The 23,864-nt window shown below is 34.8% G+C and overlaps 2 protein-coding genes across 2 annotated transcripts in view; both read right to left on the bottom strand.

The window, feature by feature from the left end:
• Window positions 1-954: 954 nt before the first annotated feature.
• LOC131619203 (uncharacterized) lies at window positions 955-1,356 on the bottom strand. Its single transcript, XM_058890326.1, has one exon. The coding sequence runs from the start codon at window positions 1,354-1,356 to the stop codon at window positions 955-957; it is 402 nt and encodes a 133-aa protein (XP_058746309.1).
• Window positions 1,357-11,835: 10,479 nt separating this feature from the next.
• Window positions 11,836-23,864, bottom strand: part of LOC131619204 (protein NUCLEAR FUSION DEFECTIVE 4-like) — a 40,419-nt gene continuing 28,390 nt past the window's right edge. The window contains exon 5 of the mRNA XM_058890327.1: window positions 11,836-12,012. Coding sequence (XP_058746310.1) covers window positions 11,836-12,012 — 177 coding nt within the window. The remainder of the gene's footprint in view (window positions 12,013-23,864) is intronic.

Genomic DNA, 23,864 nt, shown 5'->3' on the forward strand with positions numbered 1-23,864 from the left:
TATTGGAGGACCTTGAGCCATGGTTTAAGTTGTGGCACCATGTTCTGATTAAAAAGTCAGAGGTTCAGGTGAATTAGGTCAAAAACCCTAATTGTCGACCTGATGAAATTGATGACTGTGGATCTTGAATTGAGATGTAATTTCCATTGGATATTGTCATAAGGATTATTTGAAGATGATTGAAACCTTTGAGTGATCCCCTGGGGCTTTTTAGGGTTTCCCAAATGTGATCCCTGATTTCAGTCCCTGATAGTTCAAAACCCCTAATCTGATGATTTGAAATTTCACTGTTGATCAGTCCCTGTGTTGGAGATGTCTTGAGTCAACAGATTAGGTCAAAATGATGTACTTGGGGTCTTGAGGTCATGTCCTAAGTCATTAGGTCAAATCCTGAGCAAAAGTCAGGGGTATGCTATCTTCAGTCAAAACCCTAATCTGGTTGATTCAAAGTCTCTGAGCTTGTTGAAATGAATCTTTGAGGGCCAAATGTTGATAGTTGATGAAGATGGTTCATTTGAGATGAAGGGAGAACAAAACCCTAATTGGTTGTTGCTTGTAATGATGAGTGATTTCTTGTTTAAACCCTGCTGAGTCACAAGTAGCAAACACAAACTATGCAATTTGTTAGAAATGCAAATGATGCATATGCAGATGATATGAGGTGGTATCTTAGGTCAAAAATTGGGGTATGACAATGAGTATATGATGTAGCCCCATATATATAACGACATATCGCTTATGTTGACACTATATATATTACTCTTAAAGAAATTCACTTTCAAACCCGACATAAGCTCAAAACCTCTTAGAACGACTTTCAAACACCATAAATTATCGTTGCACCCATCACCTAAAGCCACGTTATCATCCGAAAATTGGAGAATATCCATGGATTCACCATCTCCAAAATGGAAACTCTTGAACTCCCCCAAATCCACCGCCTTCTCCAACAATTTAGTTAGGCCTTCCATCACAGTGACAAACAGAAAAGGGGACAATGGGTCCCCTTGACGCAAACCTCTTTCCACATTTGAAGTCCTCCGTATAACTACTATTTACAAGCACTGCCATAGAACTAGAGAAGAGACAAGCCTCCATCCAATCTAACCACTTAGATCTGAATCCCATCCTAATAACCAAAAACCTTAAATAGTTCCAACTCACACAATCGTAAGCCTTCTCATAGTCAACCTTAAACACCAAACAACTCCTCTTCTCCCTTTTAGCCATATCGAGAATTTCGTTCACCATAAAAATGACATACAAGATGTTCCTTCCTTTAATAAAAGCGGGCTGTTTTATAGAAATAAGCTTCCCTATCCCTCTTTTTAACCTCGAAGCTAAAAGCTTAGACATGATTTTGTATAAACTACCAACTAGGCAAATCGGTCTATACTCCGATAAAAATTGAGGATTATGGACCTTCGGATTAAGTGTGATGAAAGAAGAGGTACATGCCTTTGTGAATCTAGCCTTGTCATGAAAATTACCTACAAATCACATAACATCTTCCTTCACGACTACCCAATTCTTTTTAAAGAAATCCATAGCGAATCCATCAGGGTCCAGACATTTGTCCCCATCACATCCCCGAATCGCCACTAAAACCTCCTCCTCAGTGAAAGGATCCTCTAACCTAATCGTATCCACATCCTTCAATTTATTAAAAGATAATCCTTCCGGGATAGGTTTTGTTGTGCTAGCGTCCTTAAAGAACTTCTCAAAATGTGTCTTGATTTCAAATTTGACTTCCTTCACACCTTCCACCCGACCACTAGAAGTTTCCACTGAACCAATGCGATTGTTCCTCATCCTCTCTTTTAAACATAATCAACAATTAAGTCACCTAATTAATCAAAATTTTGATTTCTTTCATCAAATAAAGCAAAATCAAAGATTTTTTTTAGAAAATAAACAATACTAATTATTTAAACTTTGATTTTTTTCAGCAAATAAAACAATCAAAATCATGAATAAAACATTCAAAATAATCTATTTTTTTACAAAAATACAATAAACATTAAATATGCTAATTGATTTAACAAGTTATTTATTTTTAATATATAAAGCATATTCAAAGAACTAATTGATTTAACAAGTTATTTATTTTCAATATTTTCTCTAAAAATAACTAACAATACAAATAAATTATATATATATATATATATATATATATATATATATATATATATATATATATATATATATATATATATATATATATATATATATATATGGACGTATCAAATGAGAACTTTGGCTATAATTAGAACTGAGAACTTTTAATAATAACCATTGTATTTGAATTAATGACTCAGATTTACTTCGTATTTTAAATACATATTACATAAATGTTTTGTTCACTTAAACATTAATTAAATATTTTAAAATATGAGCCATTAATTTAAATCCAGTGATTATTATTAAAAAAATTTAGTTCTCATTATAGTCAAAGTTCTCATAGGATCAAATGACATCAAGGTGTCAAAGTTTAATTTGACACCAAATCTCGATTGTTAAAATAATTGATATATATATATATATATATATATATATATATATATATATATATATATATATATATATATATATAGGGGACGACTCAAGTGAGAACACTTGGTTATTATGAGAAATGAGAACAATGAATCACGACCATTAAATTTTGATTTTGTATATATATATATATATATATATATATATATATATATATATATATATATATATATATATATATATATATATATATAGGGGACGACTCAAGTGAGAGCACTTGGTTATTATGAGAAATGAGAACAATGAATCACGACCATTAAATTTTGATTTTGTTGATTTTAATGGACTGGATTGATTTCTCTTTCTATGTTGATTTAAAATAAATACTAAGGATCGTAGAAAGAGAAACCAATCCAGTCCATTAAAATCAACAAAATCAAAATTTAATGATCGTGATTCATTGTTCTCATTTTTCATAATAACCAAGTGTTCTCACTTGAGTCGTCCCCTATATATATATATATATATATATATATATATATATATATATATATATATATATATATATATATATATATATATATATATATATATATATATATATATATATATATATATAAGGAATATATTTACTCCAAGAGTAAGTGTTGAAGAATTATTCCAAATCTTAACCGTTGATTATCATTAATCTAACGACTATAATTAATTTTTAATTACTTCTCCAAGAGTAAGTTATCAAGACTTACTCTACATCTTGACCACTAATTATTATCAATCTAATGGTTAGAATTAATGAGTATTAATTTTCTCTCTCTATATTTAATTACTCATTATTTTTAGGAAAAATTATACTCAGGGTCCTTTAAGTTATTTTATTATAACAAGTTGGTCCTTTATATTTTTTTTTGCTATAAGTTAATCCTTTATCTTAACTAATGTATGCATCGTTGACCTTTTTTCTGTTTTATTTATTTTATTTTATTTCGTTTTTAACTTTTAAAATTCATATTAAACTCATTGTTGGTTTAAAAATTATGAAAAAATTCCTAAAAATATTTCTTCTCATTTTACACTTTGTGTAATTTTCTGAGAATTTTATTTTTTGTTTGATTATTTTTATTTAATTTATTTCTTTTGTGTGTATTTTAATTAGTTTAAAAATATTTTTATGCTCTAAAAAATTCTGAAAATTTTATTATAGGATTCAATGATGGTCTCTAACGTATGCTAAGTGATACATCAACACCATTAGTGTCACTTCGGTTTTTTTGGAACGAAGTTTATGAAAAAGGTTAACTGTGCAGACGTTAGTTAACATAAATGACCAACTTGTAGCGAAAAAAACATCAAGGACCAACTTGTTACAATAAAATAACTTAAAGGACCTTGGGTATAATTTTGCCTTATTTTTAAATAGATTGAGTAGAATTAATGGTCAAGATGTGGAGTAAGTCTTAAATATAATTTAATTTATCTACTATTCATTACATCTCTCAGTCTTGTTCATGGCTTTCAAACATTATGTATGTATCTTGGTCTCTTTATATACAAATTGATTTGTTTGTGTTATATTCATCTTTTATTCAATATTAGATTATTATTTATTATTTATTTTTGTTTGACAGGTGTTGATGGTTACAGTTATTATTCTCTCATTATGTCTCATTGGTATACTATATAGAGCTGAGAAAAATCCACTTTCTCATTAAAATTTATTTACCATTGCAACAGACACTCATCCATCACCACCAACTTTTCCTTCGATTGTTATAACAAAAAACGCTCTTCTTCATTCTCATGCTTGTCCATCTCGGTTGGATTCCGGATTAACTGACGATGACATTGATGTTATAGTTGGTGATGTTATTATTTTGGTGGCATTTGGTTTCCTTTTTTGGTTCATTTACCATACCAACTAACAGATTTCTAATAGACTAGTCTATAATGATTCATATTACATGTTTGAACACTAATTCTTATACCATGCTTGAATGTATCTTGAAATTTTTTTATTTTGTACTCAACTGTGAATTTATGTCTAATAAAATTCATTGGGTTGCATAAATTTTTTTAACTTGTTTTATGATTTATTTTATTGATTAGAATAAAATTTACTCTAGTATTATTAGAGTTGAGTGCTTATTTTTAAATTTTTTTTTTGAAAAGCAGTTATTTTTACCTATTCTTTACCCTGCCTTTGTTTTAGGATTTATTTAGTGACAAAAAGAATTATTATTTTTTTTATAAGCAAAGAATGAATTAGAGAGTACATAAATGAGGCCTATGAATAAATGGGTAAACAAGTGTATTAAAGCAAAATAAACAATTAGTGTTTGATTAACTATATAAGTGTTTGATTTATTTTGGGTTACAAAAAGTTATGCGTAAATAAAGCAACCCTAGATTCTATATATTTGTTATTAATTAATTATACTAAATCAATTAGTGGGAAGAAATATTTTTTACAAAAATAAATTGATTTGATTTTCAATAAAATAGGGATTAATTTTATAAAAATAAACTAAATAGGATCTTGTGAATTTTTTTATTTTATTATTACAAATGGGAAATAATCTTTTGATTTTATTTTACTTTTTTTGCTTCGATATATGCCTGAAGTTAGTTTTAAATAAATAAATTTAGTTTAATAAGAATCTATCGAATTAAATTAAAAGGTTGTTTTGTGATTCTGATTATATGCCAATACCTGTGATTGGTTTAAAAGTAAGGCCAATGCTATCTTGTTAAAAAAAAAAAAACTTTGTCGAACATAAGTATGGCATCTTAAATAGCCGCAGCCATACACCCTTACATCATGAAAGAAACACTCCTCCTTCTCTCTGGAACTCAATCCTAAACACAAACCTTAATCATAAACCTAATTAAATTCGACAAACAAACCACCACTAAAATCAAGTATAAGTAATCGGTAAGGAGTATGAAATACAACTTCACCTTTTTCGTTAAGCTTGTTTCTGAATACCAATTTAGTTCCAATGACGTGGGCATCTTTAGGTTTTTGAACAAGATCCCAAACATCATTCATTGTAAATTGGTTTAGTTCTTCTTCCATTGCTAGAATCCAGTCCTTGTCTAGAGGAGCTTCTTCAATAGATGTGGGCTTAATCAGAGATACCAATCCCAGAAGAGTTTCTTCAGTCGGTTTGAAAGCTAATCTGGTTCTGACATGGGCATTTTTATTTTCCAGAATCAATTCTTCAGGGTGTGAGGTTGTAATTTTGTTCTTCTTTTGTTGCGGGGATCAGATGAAATATCAACAACTTCAACTACAGGAGCTTCTGATTCTTTGACTTCTGATTCCTTCTCTTTGGGTTCTAAAAAGGTTATCTCCAATATGTAAACTTTTCAACTAGCTTTGACTTTTGATTCCTTCTCTTTGGGTTCTGAAAAGGTTATCTCCAAATATGTAAACTTTTCAACTAGCTAGCTTTGACTTTTCAGAGTCAAGCTTATCATCGAATCTGACATGAATTGATTCTTCCACAATTCGTGTTTCTGAGTTATAGATTTTGTAGACTTTTGAGAATTCAGAGTATCCTAACAACAGACACTTTTGTGCTTTGGAATTGAATTTACTCAGATTCTCTTTAGTATTCAACATAAAACATACACATCCAAAAGGATGGAAATAAGAAATGTTGGACTTTCTATCCTTCCACGATTCGTATGGAGTCTTTCCCAAAATAGGTCTTATAGAAGTCCTATTCTGAATTTAACAAGTTGTATTCACTGCTTCTACCAAAAAGTGCTTATCCATGTCAGTCTCTTAGATCATGGTATGTGCCATCACTTGCAAAGTTATATTCGTTCTTTCTTTCTACAACACCATTCTATTGTGGAGTTCTGGGACAAGAGAAATCATGAGATATGCCATTCTTGTCAAACAGAATCTCGAAGTCTTTATTCTCAAATTCTCCACAATGATTACTCCTGACTTTGATTATCTTGCAATTCTCTTCATTTTACACTTTAAAACAGAAGGTGGCAAATACAAAATGCGACTCATCCTTGTGCCTTAATAATTTTACCCATGTCCATTTGCTGTAATCATAAAAAATGACTTGTCCATATTTCTTTCCATTGAGAGAAGCGGTTTTCACTAGTCCAAACAGATCAATGTGAAGAAGTTTTAATGGTCTAGAGGTAGAGACAACTTTCTTAGCTTTGAAATATGTTTTTGCAAACTTGCCTTTCCGACATGCTTCACAAAGAGAATCTGAAGAAAACTTCAGATTGGACAAGCCTTTGACTAATCCAAGCTTCTTTAGTTGAGAATTTTTTCTCATACTAATGTGGCCCAAACGCCTATGCCAGACTGTAATACGGTGAACTGACTTTATTGAAATGTGCGGATAGCAAGAGTCGCCACTGACTTTTATTTTATCCAATTAGGAAAGGCTACAAGAACAGGAAAGACCTTTGAAAGATTTTGAGTTCGGGGGGTAATTTATACAAAGGGAAGGTGTAAGGCACCCTTTGCATCCATGGTTATCCATGGGCTCTTAATTACTCAGCTCACTTGTTTGTTTGAAAAGATTTTGAATAAGAAAAAGATTTCGAAGAAGAACTTTAGCTTGTAAATAAGCGTAGTCTTTTTGAATTTGATTTTGAAAAGTGTGGGAAAGATTTTGATTTTTAGAGCAAGCAAATAGTAGCAACTACCCTAAGTTTGAAAGACCGTTCTTTTAGCTTTTCGGGCGAAAGGGTCTATCCATACCATGAGAGGGCAGGAATTCTTTCAATTGGATGTGAAGGGTCATTGAAATTATCGTTCGCCATAAGACTGTCCTTGCCATAAAGAGGGCAAGTAGTCTAAGGGAAGGATATAATAGTCATTAAAAAAATTTTAGGCATCATGCGAGGATACCTTAGCAATTGGGACAATCATCTTATTTTTCCGAGGCAACATCGAGGGACTAGATGATTTTTAATCTCTATAGGCAACCTTGCTTTAGGTATCCTCGGAATCGAGGGACTTGACTATTTAGTACACTTGGAGGCAACAGGCAACAATTAAGGCAACAGTATAAGGCAACAAGAGGGATTATCCTAAAGGTGTGTGTCTGGCACAATCATGTGGTTAACTTCGATGATATTTATCTTATAATTAGTGATCTAAGTTAGTTAGCAGGCTTACACTCCCTAGAATTACTAACCATGGCAGAAAATAAAACAGTAAAAATCCTACGCTATTACAATAAACACCTGCGGGGATGGGGGAAAAATAAAACCTAACCTATTACAATAAAACCCTTATAGGGTAACGAAAAATAAAGGCAAAAAATTAATTTACACATCTTCAACCTTGATCTTCCTTGAACCTTCAATTGACTCTGATCATCTGAGAATTAAACGGACAATAATAGGGGTGAGTGCATTACAGATTCATTAACTAACTATTTGGAGTAAACCCTATTTTGGGCAAAGAGACAAAAAATAAAAATAAAAATGATATTTAAACAAATAAAGAGTTAGAACTTAGCTTTTTATTCTGAACGCGCGTGACTGCAGGATCTTGGTCCTGAAAATTAACCACGAAGAAGAAAAATGTCAGTGTATTAAAGATTCCTTGACTGTTGGTATGAGCCCTATTTTTAACCCAAAAGGGCAACTAAAAAATAAATGATGTTACAGAAACTCTGACAGGTTAATGAAAAGGTTAATGAATCGAAAATTCGATTAAATATAACAAATGATTAAAATAACATAAGGTTAATCCTTATTAATTAATTAAAAGTGTATTCGAATTTTAATATATATAGAAAAAACAATTATCGGGTTTTCGATAATAAACAATTAGAATATTTCTATATAAAAAAACTAATTCACCAAACATATATAAAATATAAAAAAGAAATTATAATAGAAAAAGAAAAAGAATGTAAATAAAACAAAATTAATTAAAACTAAATAATAAAAAATTAAAAGAAGAAGACTTAGCTCTGATTAAGTGTGGATGGCTTGTGAAGGTCCGTGGTGAGGGAGCACTCCTGGTCCCTGAGAACATCTGATGGTGATTAATTCATGGCGCATGGCATGCAGGTATGGGGCAATGCACTGGATCTGGTCCCTGAGAACATCTGATGGTGATTAATTGATGGCGCATGGCATGCAGGTATGGGGCAATGCACTGGATCTGGTCCCTGAGAACATCTGATGGTGATTAATTGATGGCGCATGGCATGCAGGTATGGGGCAATGCACTGGATCTTGTGTGGAAATAATTGAAAAATAAAGCATTCAATCCTGGGGATCGAACCCAGGTCAGCGAAGACAGGCAGTTGGTTCCTTTACCAATTGTTCACACATAATTAGTTATCAATAAAACCAAACAAAATCAATAAATATGAAAATTAATGGATAGTTGGAAAAGTCAAGATATCATAACTGGGGCCCTCCACCATCGCTGGCATCCAATGAAATATAGAGAGAGAGGGTAGAAACATTGACCGGCCAATGGAGAAGTCACGCGCGTGGTCCCAGGTTCATGGACACTATTCACCATCTTCTTCATCGTTTCCTGCGGAAACACTTGCGATATTTACTGCAGATTTACCTGCGGATTTTTCCGCAGGTCCTTCTCCTTCCTTGGCAACCATTTAAAACCTGCAAAACAACGATCAAACGAAACACAAGATAACCCAGATCCCCTAATTAGGTCCGTACGAACTCAATGGTGGGGTTTGTTTTCATTGAAACCGCATGTATGAAGGAAAACGAGCATTAAGGGTTCTTGAGCCCTAGCCATGGTGTGTAGTGATTCACACGTCAAACCTTGTAAACGATGGGCCAAACCTGTCTTAATGAACCTCTGGAACATGTTAATGATGTTATTTTGAATCGAAACATGCTTCAAATTAGAAAACGATAATGGACACAGTTTGAAAAGTATGAATGTATGTGTGGCCGTATGATGAGCATGGGGACTGTGTATGATACTATTCTGACCTTTCCTTACCCTCAGAACAAGACTGGATGGTTGAAAGTCCCTGCACTGGCCTGCCAATTCGGATTCGAAGATTCAAGTTTCAAGTGTATTTTTGAGCTTGGAAACCCTAGTCCTTTTGGCTCATTTTCCGTCCTCTTGTGCTGAATAACTTTGCCCTTATATAGAGGGAAGAATTAGGGTAAATCTTTGCTTAAGAATCAAGTTGATTTGGTGAAAAAAAATATGAAAAGATCTTATAAATAATTTGTTCAAATCTTTCTCTTTTTGTCCAATTTTCTTTCCAATCTCCTTTCAGATAATTTGTATGAGATTGCCCCTGAATATATGCTCAAGATATGATTTAGAAATAAACCAAACGCAATCTTTTATTTTTCCCATCATTTACTTGAATTAAATTGAATTTTAAAAGAATAAAATTCAAAATAAAATAAATAATAATGATAAAAATAAGATATTAGTCATGTGGGTCGTGGATGGGCTTAGGATCAAGCATCAAGACCAAAAGTTAGGCCCGTGGACTCAAAAGATCAAAATTCTTCATTTTGCACTTCATACATTTTCTCAAAATTGATCAACTTATGAAGGCCATAACTCATTCGATATGTGTCGTATGGAGATGATGTACAACTTTTTGGAAAGCCCAAAATGTCCTCTATAAGCCACTTTGGAACACTTTTTGCATTTGATGATTTTATCTTGAAGATATAGCTCCTGACAAAAAACAGCTTTTTGCGATCTTCTAGAAGGACCTGTAATGTATTGGCTCATATCTCTTATGCGGAAGCATTTCTTGACCTTGGGCCCAACATCAAAGTTGTAGAGAATCAAATTTCCTTGAGAATGAGCTTTGGTTGAGGAATTTCTGAGAAAGTATGAGAGAGTTATGGCTGGTCAAAGTTCGGTTGACTTTTACCTAGAAACCCTAATTTAGCAACTTTGTACTTTTGTGGATTTTGGAATTTTCCTTGATGAATCATGATAAAAATTTGATCAAATGATGAATATAACATTAAAATGTTGATGTTCACCAAAAATCAGAAGTTTTGATTGTATTTTGACCATAGTTTGACTTTTAGGTCAACTAGTCGACTATTGATCGTTTGGACCATTGAGTGGGCAATCTTTTGAATCAGAGCTTGAAAATTGGTATGAGAAATATATGAGGCATGTGAGAGGCCATGAAGTCCATTTGAAATATCAGAAGTTGATTATACTTGGAGAGAATCAAAATCCTAGTTGAAGGCTTGTTGTTTAGGAGACAGGTAAGTGAGCCTAATTCTGATGTAGCCTTGAGCAATTGAAGATCATGTGAATCAAAATCCATTGAAATATGATGGGAAAATTTTGGGGTATGACACAGACCCATTGCTCTTCATGTCTATGACATCTGCAGTAACAGATGCCATATACATGATTTCATCTTCTAATTTATAAACTTTACTTTTAAGATCAAGATTTGATTTTTCTAAGACAAATAATTTTTCAAACTTATCTCGCTCATATTCAGTGGATTTCTCGGTCATAACTACATAATCCTTTTTCAGAATTTTGTATTTATTACTCAGAAGATGATATCTTTTCATTAATTCAGAAAAATAAGATTCAAGTTTACTACGAGAAAGAGAAGAAAGTACCTCTTGTTCACCATCAGAGTCTGACTCATTATCAGTTGTTAGTTCACTTTCTGAGATAGCTCCACTTGAGCACGCTTTTGCCATGATGGCCATATTAGCATGTTCTTCATCAGAATCTTCCTCTTCTGAGTCAGAGTCATCCCATGTTGCCATGAGACACTTCTTGGATTTGAACATTTTCTTAGGCTTCTTGTCTTTCCTAAGCTTTGGACAACCATTCTTGTAATATCTAGGCTTACTAGTTCTATATTTTGTGATGTTACATGGGATGTTACGACATCATGCCTAAGCTCAAGTGAAGAGTTTTAATTAAATCTGTGTTATCCAACTCCACAAAACTACAGATCTGCTGGTATCAAACTCACCCGTTTTATCTCTGGACGTAACCCACTCACAAACCTGATACACTTTGAAGACTTAGCAGTCTCTGCACTATAGTGCAGGTAGAATTTCACAAGCTCCACGAACTTGGTAGCATACTCAATAATGGTCTAATTCCCCTTGTTTCAGCGCAAGGAACACCACCTCTTTCTTTCCCCTAACATCTTCGGGAAAATACTTCCTCAGTAACTCCCTCGTGAACACAACCCAAGTAATCACCTCGCCTACAGCTTCCAATCTCTGACAAGTGCCAATCCACCAGTCATCAGGCTCGCAAGCCAACAAATGAGTACCATAACGCACCTTCAGCGCCGCAGAACAATCCATCACCCTAAAGATCCTCTCGATCTCCTTAATCTATTCTTGTGCTCCATCTGGATCATACTGACCACGTAAAGTAGGCAGATTCTCCCTCTGGAAAGTACTCAAGCTACACGACTCGTCAATTATTCCAACATTAGGCTGATTCTGCATGGCCTGAAAAACAGCCACCAAGGCAACAATAATTGCAGCGTCGTTCCTTCCAGTCATAATCTGTTTACACCAAATTAGCATCAAGGTTAGAATAATTTTTTCATACTACAGACTCAATAACCTGGTCGGACGGACTGACCTGCTTTGATACCACTAATGTAATACCCTTTTAAAACACATATATTTTTGCGTATAATTTTTACGAAAAACAAAATAAACAATCACAAGGGTGTCACATCTTCATACTAAACTTCATTTAACAAATAGCCCTTCTCCGTAACACGGGTTGCAAAACACTTAAACACACACACACACACACACACACACACACACACACACACACACACACACACACACATACACACACACACACACACACACACACACACACACACACACACACACACACACACACACACACACACACACACACACATATATATATATATATATCACCTTTTGCATTACTAACCAAGCTATTTCAAACTTCGCAGCAGAAAATAAGAGTCTCAAAACTTCTTTATAAAAATAGTTTCAATACCATGTAAGGTTGTTCAAGATCAATAGATTCATCACACTTTATGTGTTATTACACCATGGAATAAAACACAAATTCATGAAAGAAATGCTAAATCCTCGAAATAACAAAAGTATTGAATTTGCAATCAAAAGATCCCAACCCAAATGTTACGTATCAAAGAAAGACCCTTTTTATTCGAAATAAATCGCTAACATACTCCACAAATCTATCCTCTAAGCTTCAAAGGACTATTCCTGATCACCTGCGCGTTACCCATGTGGAGGTAACATTCAAACAGAAAGGGTGAGAAAATCACAATTATTTTTAAAAGCATAAATAATAGACATAGTAGTCATAGAATAGGAGCAAAAACAACACAACATCATTTATTAAGTCCATGGCATAATCAACAATTTCCTACTCTCACATCAAAACACACCAACTTAGGAATCAAATCAAATCGTCACAATTCAAGAATCAAAATCAAACACATCACTTAAATTCCAAATATTGTGAAATGTCATGAATAATAAAATGCAACTTCATAAGACTCATGCATGTGGTACCAAGAACATCACTGATGACTTAGTCATTGTTATCTCCGATGATCCCCACCAATAGGATTGGTTCTCACTTGGAACCGGAGCACATCATAATTTGCACTCAATCTACACTATGAGATTGAGGCCATCACTGGACCAAAGCGTCCTAGCATCACCGGATAAAACACCCTGCAAAATTCACTAGACAAAAGTCCTACAAATGCTATGAATGCATGATGCGTAACACAACATAAAAGGCGACCACTATAACACTGCATTTCTACCCGGCGAGAATTATAAAAATCAGAGTTATAAAATTTAAACAACATACGGGATGCTACACTTTCAACTTTAAAACAAAGACAATTAATCGCAATTTAAACAGATACATAACACATCACATTCGGACGAACCGATAACAACATACTTTAGTCTTTGGAACCAAACAACTTTTTATTACTTACACAACGGAATCAAAATATTTAATTTTAAATAACATATCATCTTATTCAACTAAAACAACATGAAACGTCATGGTACTTCTTAAAATTCAACTGAAAAGTTCAGCAACATAAAACAAAGGCAATAACTAAATAACTATCGTCCATCCCCTGAGAATTACGTTTCAGGGTGACATCACCGACTCGAACTATCGAAGCTAACTAGTCTCCATTCTTTTTTATGTGCATGTTACCAACATAGGGGTAATATTCAAACAGAAGATGTGAGATATCGAACCATATAAGTGTATGATAAACAATATATTAGAATTAGAGTATATAAAATCACCACTTCATACAAACAGTTACTACAATCTTCACAACTTATCAACATAACAACTTAAATAGGCGACTTAAAATGCGACTCAAGACAATGCACGTGCATGTGGTACCATTGGAGCAGAACTCCCAACTTAAAAAACCGTCGGTTAATAGAGACGTCAACAAGGCATAAGCCTTCAACTTAGAAACAAGGGATAAGCCTTCAACTTAATATTTTCCAATCCAAGCCAACTTACAGAGCATAAGCCCCCAACTTGATCATGCGATGTATGCGACGTAATATGGATGTCATACAACAACAATAATAATGATTCAAGAACAACATACAACTTATCAACATTGTACCAATAAATAGAGGTACTCATCATCACTTCGCCACTGGCCATAGGCCTACAACTTAGTATCAACATATCAACAACGACAAATCAACAACAACACACCAATGACAACATATTAACAACAAATCAACACAAATAATTCAACGACAAATTAACATTGGCCATAAAGCCTTCAACTTTATCTTGCCAATACTTAGCGGCAATTCAACTAAATTCATCACCTGCAAGTTTACATATTTTCAACAAAGATTCCACATACCAATTCAGCCGAAACACCCTACACGCGTTCCGTAATTATTCGGAAATTTTTTGACTCAAACCGGTTAAACTTAATAATATCCTATGCGGTACTGTTTCCATCAATTTCCTATTACTAATACCAATCCTCTGCTATTAACCTTTACTTTGCTACAAGAATCTATTATCTGTTATTGTTCCTACTGTCATCAAAATGCTCCAGCTACTAACCAGTGCTTTTCTGCTAAAATTCTAAATTCTGCTACTAACTAAGATGTATATATACTTTTTCTATTTTAGTTGAGTGTGTTATCAAATTATTATCCTGCTACTAATATACGATTTCTGCAATCATGCTAAGATATTCCCATAAATTGTATCATGTTAATATAATTACATACTAGGCTGTGAAGGATAGAAAAACACTTAGAAAGGGGGGGTTTGAATAAGTGTAGCTTTAAAAGTTGACTGATAAAAATAAATTGCACAGTTATTTTTATCCTGGTTCGTTGTTAACTAAACTACTCCAGTCCACCCCCGCAGAGATGATTTACCTCAACTGAGGATTTAATCCACTAATCGCACGGATTACAATGGTTTTCCACTTAGTCCGCAACTAAGTCTTCTAGAGTATCCTGATCACAACCTGATCACTCCAGGAACAACTGCTTAGACACAAGCTAAGACTTTCTTAGAGTATCCTGACCACCACGTGATCACTCTAATTACAATTGCTTAGACACAAGCTAAGACTTCCTAGAGTATTCTGATCAACACTTGATCACTCTAGTTACTTACAAATTAATGTAATCAAATAAGAGTTTTACAATGCTTCTTAAAAGCTATAATCACAAACTGTGATATTTCTCTTAACGTTTAAGCTTAATCTCACTAATATATTACAACAGCAATGTAGTGAGCTTTGATGAAGATGAAGATTCTGAGCTTTGAGTTTGAACAGCGTTTCAGCAAGTTTTTCAGAGTAAGTTCGTTCAGGATCGTTGTTAAGAATTGTTGACCTTGCTTCTCATCAGAACTTCATATTTATAGGCGTTTCAGAAGATGACCGTTGAGTGCATTTAATGCTTTGCGTGTTCCGTACAGCATCGCATTTAATGTTATACGCTTTTGTCAACTACCTCGAGCCTTGTTCACGCTGTGTCTACTGACGTTGCCTTTAATAGCTTTTAACGTTCCTTTTGTCAGTCAGCGTAGCCTGCCACTTGTACTTTCTTCTGATCTGATGTTTGTGAATACAACGTTTGAATATCATCAGAGTCAAACAGCTTGGTGCAAAGCATCTTCTGATCTTCTGACCTTGAAGTGCTTCTGAGCGTGATACCATCAAAACTTTAGTGCTTCTGATCTCATGTTCTTCTGATGCTTCCATAGACCCATGTTCTGATTCTGCTTCGACCATCTTCTGATGTCTTGCCAGACCATGTTTTGATGTTGCATGCTGAACCTTCTGAGTCAAAGCTTCTGAGCGCTGATTTATGCATACTCTTTATATATATTTCCTGAAAAGGAAATTGCATTTGATTAGAGTACCATATTATCTTAAGCAAAATTCATATTATTGTTATCATCAAAACTAAGATAATTGATCAGAACAAATCTTGTTCTAACAATCTCCCCCTTTTTGATGATGACAAAAACATATATAAATGATATGAATTTGCGATCAGAAAGAGCAGACGGCAAAAGACAAATTACACAGCTATAGCATAAGCATGTGAATATGTCTCCCCCTGAGATTAACAATCTCCCCCTGAGATAAATAATCTCCCCCTGAAATAAATACTCGAAGAACTTTAATAAAAGACTTCCCTGATTATTTCGGTAGAGACGATCACATAAGCTTCTGTCTTTAGAGAATTCATAGCTTCTGACTTCTGCTTCCATTGGACAGCTTCAGAACTTGAATTTCTTTAGATCCTTAGACCACTCACAGCTTCTGATTCCTGCTTCCATTTAGGACAGCTTCAGAACTTGAATTTCTTTGATCTTCAGAACATTCACAACTTCTGATTCCTGCTTCCCTCGGATAGCTTCAGAGCTTGAATTTCTACCAACATAACTTCATGCTAGATTTGTATCAGAACACTGTTGAATGTACCAGAGCATCATCAGAGCATCTCTACATCCTGAAATGTTACAGAACAAAAACTAAACGACAAAAGTCAGCATGAACGAGTCAGAACATAAAATGTATATTAGAACACATGATATGTATCAGAGCCATATAGGCTTAAAATAATGTATCAGAGCAAATAGAATTTTGTCAAAGTAAATAGACAAATTTTGGATCAAATTCTATTATCAGTGCTTCTGATTCTGAAGCTTGACAGCACTCAGCTTGCTTCAGTTTCCATAAGCTTATTCTTTTTACAGAATAACTCTTCTTATGGTTTTGCTTTGAAGATTCTCTTCACTTCTTTATACCTGCAAAACACTTAAACCATATAGAACTTGCAGTTCTCGTTAGTGAATGTGTGGGAGCTTTACCCAGCAACTGATAGATTAATCAAATCATTTATCATTTATCTTCTCCCCCTTTTTGTCATAACATCAAAAAGAATATTCCAAAAGATTCAGATGTATAAAACGACAAATAAAATCACTGGAATGTAAAAACAAAGAAACTTTTCATTGATAATCAAAAGATTTTACAAAGGTTCTTATGTTTAACAAGCAGATGCAACAAGGAAAGAAAACTACTAAGACCAAAGACTAAGACCCTAGCAAGACAAAAACTGCGCCAGCATGTCTTGAACCCTGTCATAATTTGCAGTTTTCCTTGCCATGAAGGAGTGAAAACGCATCATTGACTGCTTCTTGGGCTTCCAGGCGAGGGGTCAGGGAGACTTGATTCTGATGCAGATTTTCCACAATCTCTTTCAGAAACAACATTCTCAGCAGATGAAGATGAAGAGATTTCTTTGGAATGGGTTGAGGGAGAGGAAAGGTTAGATAAAGAGGAAGTTGAGTCTTGAAGGTAAAAAGATGAGGAAGAAGATGGAGATGATGGAGGGCTTTCACCAGGGGGTTGAAACACACGTCTAGAATAGTTTCCAGACAACTTTGCTTCGAATGGATTCACCTTGAGAGGGTCATAGGTGATCTTTATCTTTTTGGGTTTGGAAGAAGATGTTTCAACAGCTTTTCTCTTTTTGTTTTCATCATTTTTATGGTTTCCTGGGCTTGATAAAGAGTTCATGATGGATTTGCAGATAATGAACAGCTAGGGTTTGATATGAATGCAGAGAGATAGAGAAGGAAAGCAAGGACAGAGTGTAATAGAGAAAATATAAGAGGGAAGGAGAAGCGTTTGAAGAGTATTTAAAAGAAAATGAAACAAATGATGAAAAGCATTTAATGTTACGTGACATGAGGAGAGATAATAAAGACAAATGAGGTGACTTGCACAGTTACCTATGGTCGGCGTCCCTTCAACTGCACGCGCGCTTATCCATGAACAGTAAAGACAGGTTTACCATCCCGAGATAAAACGTTACAGCTGTTTTGCTTTAAAAGAGGTTCTGAATCAACTTAGACAATGAAACGTTAGTAATAACCGAATCATAATTTCTAAGAGATTTTAATCAGAACTTCTGATTAACAAATAATCCACTTTCATTTCAGAAGATACTCATACATAAGAACTTCTCATCTTCTCATTCTGGGCATAAATCCATACTGATGTTCTTCAGAATGAACTTAAACCTATCTTCAGCCAGGGGTTTTGTAAAGATATCAGCCCATTGATGGTCTGTATCCACAAAGTTTAAAGATAGAACACCCTTCTGAACATAGTCCCTTATGAAATGATGTTTAATCTCAATATGTTTAGCTTTTGAATGAAGAATAGGATTCTTAGATAAACATATAGCAGAAGTATTATCACAGAATATAGGAATGTTACTCTCATATATCTGATAATCTTCTAGCTGACTCTTCATCCAGAGCATCTGTGTACTACAACCAGAAGCAGCGACATATTCTGCTTCTGTTGTTGATAGAGCAATAGTTGCTTGCTTCTTGCTATACCAGGAGATCAAATGACTTCCAAGAAATTGGCAACTTCCTGAAGTACTCTTTCTTTCAATTCTGTCTCCAGCATAGTCAGCATCGCAGAATCCTACTAAGTTGTATTCTTTAGATTTTCTGTAAACTAAGCCAACATTAGTAGTACCTTTCAGATACCTTAGAATTCTCTTAACAGCAGTTAAATGAGATTCTCTAGGGTCTGATTGGAATCTAGCACACAAACAAACACTGAAAAGAATGTCAGGTCTAGAAGCAGTCAAATATAGAAGAGATCCAATCATACCTCTGTATAACTTCTGATCTACCTTCTTACTTACCTCATCCTTACCTAGGATGCATGTTGGATGCATAGGAGTTTTGGCTTCTTTGCAGTCTAGAAGATTAAACTTCTTCAGAAGTTCCTTCACATACTTGGTTTGGTGAACATACGTTCCTTCTGATGTTTGATTTATTTGTATTCCAAGGAAGTACTTGAGTTCTCCCATCATGCTCATTTCAAACTCAGCCTGCATAGACTCAGCAAACTCCTTTCCAAGTGTAGCATTAGATGTTCCAAAAATAATATCATCTACATATATTTGACAAATTAAAATATCCCTTTTAAAGGTTTTACAAAAGAGAGTAGTGTCCACTTTTCCTCTAGTGAAACCATTATCCAGAAGGAAAGAACTTAAGCGTTCATACCAAGCTCTGGGAGCTTGTTTCAATCCATACAACGATTTCTTTAGTTTAAAAACATGATTAGGAGACATAGAGTCTTCAAAACCAGGAGGTTGATGGACATAAACTTCTTCATCTATATAACCATTTAAGAAGGCACTCTTAACATCCATCTGATAGAGAGTGATGTTATATTGAGTGGCAAATGAAATTAATAGACGAATAGATTCTAACCTGGCCACTGGTGCAAAGGTTTCTGTATAGTCAATCCCTTCTTGCTGACTGTAACCCTTAGCCACCAGTCTAGCTTTGTTCCTTACCACTTCACCTTTCTCACTGAGCTTGTTTCTGAAGACCCATTTTGTTCCGATTATATTGAATCCATCTGGTCTAGGAACAAGATCCCAAACATCATTCCTTGTAAACTGATTCAGTTCTTCTTGCATAGCAATTATCCAGTCTGGATCTTCTAGAGCATGATCGACAGAAGTTGGCTCGATCAAAGATACAAGACCTAATTGACAGTCTGCATTGTTCTTAAGGAATGCTCTTGTTCTGATTGGATCATCCTTCTTTCCAAGAATGACATCTTCTGAATGACCAGAAATGAGTCTGGATGATCTTCTGACAGATGGTTCTTCAGAAATGCTTAGATTCTCCAGAGAAGATGATACTTGATCTTCAGATTCTTTGCTTCTGAGAAGCTCTGCTTCTGATGCGTTGCTTCTTGGCTCAACAACTTCTGATACATCAATATCACAATCTGCAAAATTATCAAACTGCTTTGGTTTTTCAGAACCAAGCTTATCATCAAACCTGATATTGATTGATTCTTCTACAACCAATGTTTCAGTATTGTATACTCTGTAGCCTTTTGAGCGTTCAGAATATCCAAGAAGGAAACATTTTTGTGCTTTGGAATCAAATTTACCAAGATGATCTTTAGTGTTCAGAATAAAACATACACATCCAAAAGGATGGAAATATGAAATGTTGGGCTTTCTGTTCTTCCACAATTCATAAGGAGTCTTATTTAGAATAGGTCTGATAGAGATTCTATTCTGAATATAGCATGCAGTGTTTATTGCTTCTGCCCAGAAATGCTTAGCCATATTGGTTTCATTGATCATGGTTCTGGCCATTTCTTGTAGAGTCCTATTCTTTCGTTCTACAACTCCATTTTGCTGTGGAGTTCTAGGACACGAGAAATCATGGGCAATACCATTTTCTTTGAAGAACTTTTCAAAGAATCTGTTCTCAAATTCACCACCATGATCACTTCTAACCTTTATGATTTTACACTCTTTTTCAGATTGAATCTGAATGCAGAAATCAAAGAACACTGAATGAGACTCATCCTTGTGTTTCAAGAACTTTACCCATGTCCAGCGGCTATAATCATCAACGATGACTAATCCATATTTCTTCCCTCTGACAGATGCTGTTTTTACTGGGCCAAACAGATCAATGTGCAAGAGTTCTAATGGCCTTGAGGTAGAAACAACATTCTTGGACTTGAATGCAGGTTTGGAGAACTTGCCCTTCTGACATGCTTCACAAAGAGCATCTGATTTGAATTTTAGATTAGGGAGTCCTCTGACAAGATCCAGTTTGTTAATCTGAGAAATCTTTCTCAAACTAGCATGACCTAATCTTCTGTGCCAGACCCACTGCTCTTCAGAAACAGACATAAGACAAGTCACCTTCTGACTCATAAGATCTTGCAGATCTGTCTTATAAATGTTGTTCTTCCTCTTGCCGGTAAATAGGATTGAGCCATCCTTCTGATTTACAGCCTTGCAAGACTTTTGATTAAAGATTATATCATAACCATTGTCACTCAATTGACTGATAGATAAGAGGTTATGTGTTAATCCTTCTACAAGAAGTACATTTGAAATGGAAGGAGAGTTACCAGACTTTATAGTTCCAGAGCCAATTATCTTGCCCTTCTGATCTCCTCCAAACTTGACTTCTCCTCCAGACTTAAGCACCAGGTCTTGGAACATAGACCTTCTTCCTGTCATGTGTCGTGAGCATCCAGAGTCCAGGTACCATGACATGTTGTGCTTTGTCCTTTTTGCAGCCAAGGATATCTGCAATAGGAATAATCTTATCCTTAGGTACCCACATCTTCTTGGGTCCTTTCTTGTTAGTTCTCCTCAAGTTCTGGTGGAACTTGGGTTTAGCAAAATATTTAACAGGAGGAACAGAATGATACTTCTTATTCTGAGTTTCATGATATTTCTTAGGTTGTGTCACATGCTTTTTGGTGTGTGTAATGTGAAAGCTTTGTGCATGTGATGTGTGCCTAATATCATGGGAGTGGCCAAATTTAAATTGGTTATACAGAGGCTTGTATGATATTTTCATATCATCCACAGATTCAAGCTTGTATGGGATTTCACCCTCATAACCAATGCCAACTCTTTTGTTTCCAGACACAGCATATATCATAGAAGCTAGCTGACTTCTGCCAATGCTTCTAGATAAAAAATTTCTGAAGCTCAAGTCATATTCTTTCAGAATATGATTCATGCTAGGAATGGCTTTTTCTGTTTCAGAAGGAGATCCACTGTTTTTGGATAAATTTAAAACTTTTTCCTTTAGTTCAGAATTTTCCAATTCCAGCTTCTTAGTTTCAAATTCAAATTGCTTCTTCAACTTTTTGTATTTGATACTAAGATGAGCTTTGAGTTCCAGAAGTTCTGTTAGACTGGAAACTAACTCTTTTCTAGATAGTTCAGAAAATAACTCTTCAGAATCTGATTCTGATGTAGATTCTGATCCATCATCTTCTGTAGCCATCAGCGCACAGTTAGCCTGCTCATCTTCAGAGTCTGAATCATCTTCTGACTCATCCCAGGTTGCCATAAGACCTTTCTTCTTATGAAGCTTCTTCTTGGGATTCTCCTTCTGAAGTTTTGGACATTCATTCTTGTAATGTCCAGGCTCATTGCACTCATAGCAGACAGCCTTCTTCTTGTCAGATCTTCTGTCATCAGAAGATTCTCCACGTTCAAATTTCTTTGAACTTCTGACGCCTCTGAACTTCCTTTGCTTGTTCTTCCAGAGTTGATTTAGCCTTCTGGAGATCAAGGACAGTTCATCTTCTTCTTCAGATTCTGATTCTTCAGAATCTTCTTCTCTAGCCTGAAAAGCGTTAGTGCATTTTTTGATATTTGATTTTAATGCAATAGACTTACCTTTCTTCTGAGGCTCGTTTGCGTCCAGCTCAATTTCATGGCTTCTCAAGGCACTGATAAGCTCTTCCAAAGAAACTTCATTCAGATTCTTTGCAATCTTGAATGCAGTTACCATTGGACCCCATCTTCTGGGTAAGCTTCTGATAATTTTCTTTACATGATCAGCCTTGGTGTAGCCTTTGTCGAGAACTCTCAATCCAGCAGTCAAAGTTTGAAATCTTGAAAACATCTTTTCAATGTCTTCATCATCCTCCATCTTGAAGGCTTCATACTTCTGGATTAGTGCAAGAGCTTTGGTCTCCTTGACTTGAGCATTTCCTTCATGAGTCATCTTCAAGGACTCATATATGTCATGGGCCGTTTCCCTGTTAGATATCTTCTCATACTCAGCATGAGAGATAGCATTCAGCAAAACAGTCCTGCATTTGTGATGATTCTTGAAATCTTTCTTTTGATCATCATTCATTTTGCTTCTCGTGAGCCTTACACCAGTAGCTTTAACAGGATGTTTGTAACCATCCAACAGAAGATCCCATAGATCACCATCTAAACCAAGAAAGTAACTTTCCAGTTTATCTTTCCAGTATTCAAAGTTTTCACCATCAAATACTGGTGGTCTAGTATAACCATTGTTACCATTGTATTTCTCAGCCGAGCCAGATGTAGATGGAGTTGGATTTGCTTGAGATTCACCAGCCATCTTTTACTGAAGCGTTTTTCTCTTCCTGAATCTTTTCTAAACACGGTTAAGTGCTTGCACCTTAGAACCGGCGCTCTGATGCCAATTGAAGGATAGAAAAACACTTAGAAAGGGGGGGTTTGAATAAGTGTAGCTTTAAAAGTTGACTGATAAAAATAAATTGCACAGTTATTTTTATCCTGGTTCGTTGTTAACTAAACTACTCCAGTCCACCCCCGCAGAGATGATTTACCTCAACTGAGGATTTAATCCACTAATCGCACGGATTACAATGGTTTTCCACTTAGTCCGCAACTAAGTCTTCTAGAGTATCCTGATCACAACCTGATCACTCCAGGAACAACTGCTTAGACACAAGCTAAGACTTTCTTAGAGTATCCTGACCACCACGTGATCACTCTAATTACAACTGCTTAGACACAAGCTAAGACTTCCTAGAGTATTCTGATCAACACTTGATCACTCTAGTTACTTACAAATTAATGTAATCAAATAAGAGTTTTACAATGCTTCTTAAAAGCTATAATCACAAACTGTGATATTTCTCTTAACGTTTAAGCTTAATCTCACTAATATATTACAACAGCAATGTAGTGAGCTTTGATGAAGATGAAGATTCTGAGCTTTGAGTTTGAACAGCGTTTCAGCAAGTTTTTCAGAGTAAGTTCGTTCAGGATCGTTGTTAAGAATTGTTGACCTTGCTTCTCATCAGAACTTCATATTTATAGGCGTTTCAGAAGATGACCGTTGAGTGCATTTAATGCTTTGCGTGTTCCGTACAGCATCGCATTTAATGTTATACGCTTTTGTCAACTACCTCGAGCCTTGTTCACGCTGTGTCTACTGACGTTGCCTTTAATAGCTTTTAACGTTCCTT

The sequence above is a fragment of the Vicia villosa genome, linkage group LG7 (genome assembly GCF_029867415.1).
Source record: "Vicia villosa cultivar HV-30 ecotype Madison, WI linkage group LG7, Vvil1.0, whole genome shotgun sequence".
NCBI classification, from domain to species: Eukaryota; Viridiplantae; Streptophyta; class Magnoliopsida; order Fabales; family Fabaceae; genus Vicia; species Vicia villosa.

What these genes read in the sequence shown, in the direction of transcription:
- LOC131619203 (XM_058890326.1), bottom strand. Translation starts at nt 1,356, where the DNA reads ATGTCTAAGCTTTTAGCTTCGAGGTTAAAAAGAGGGATAGGGAAGCTT.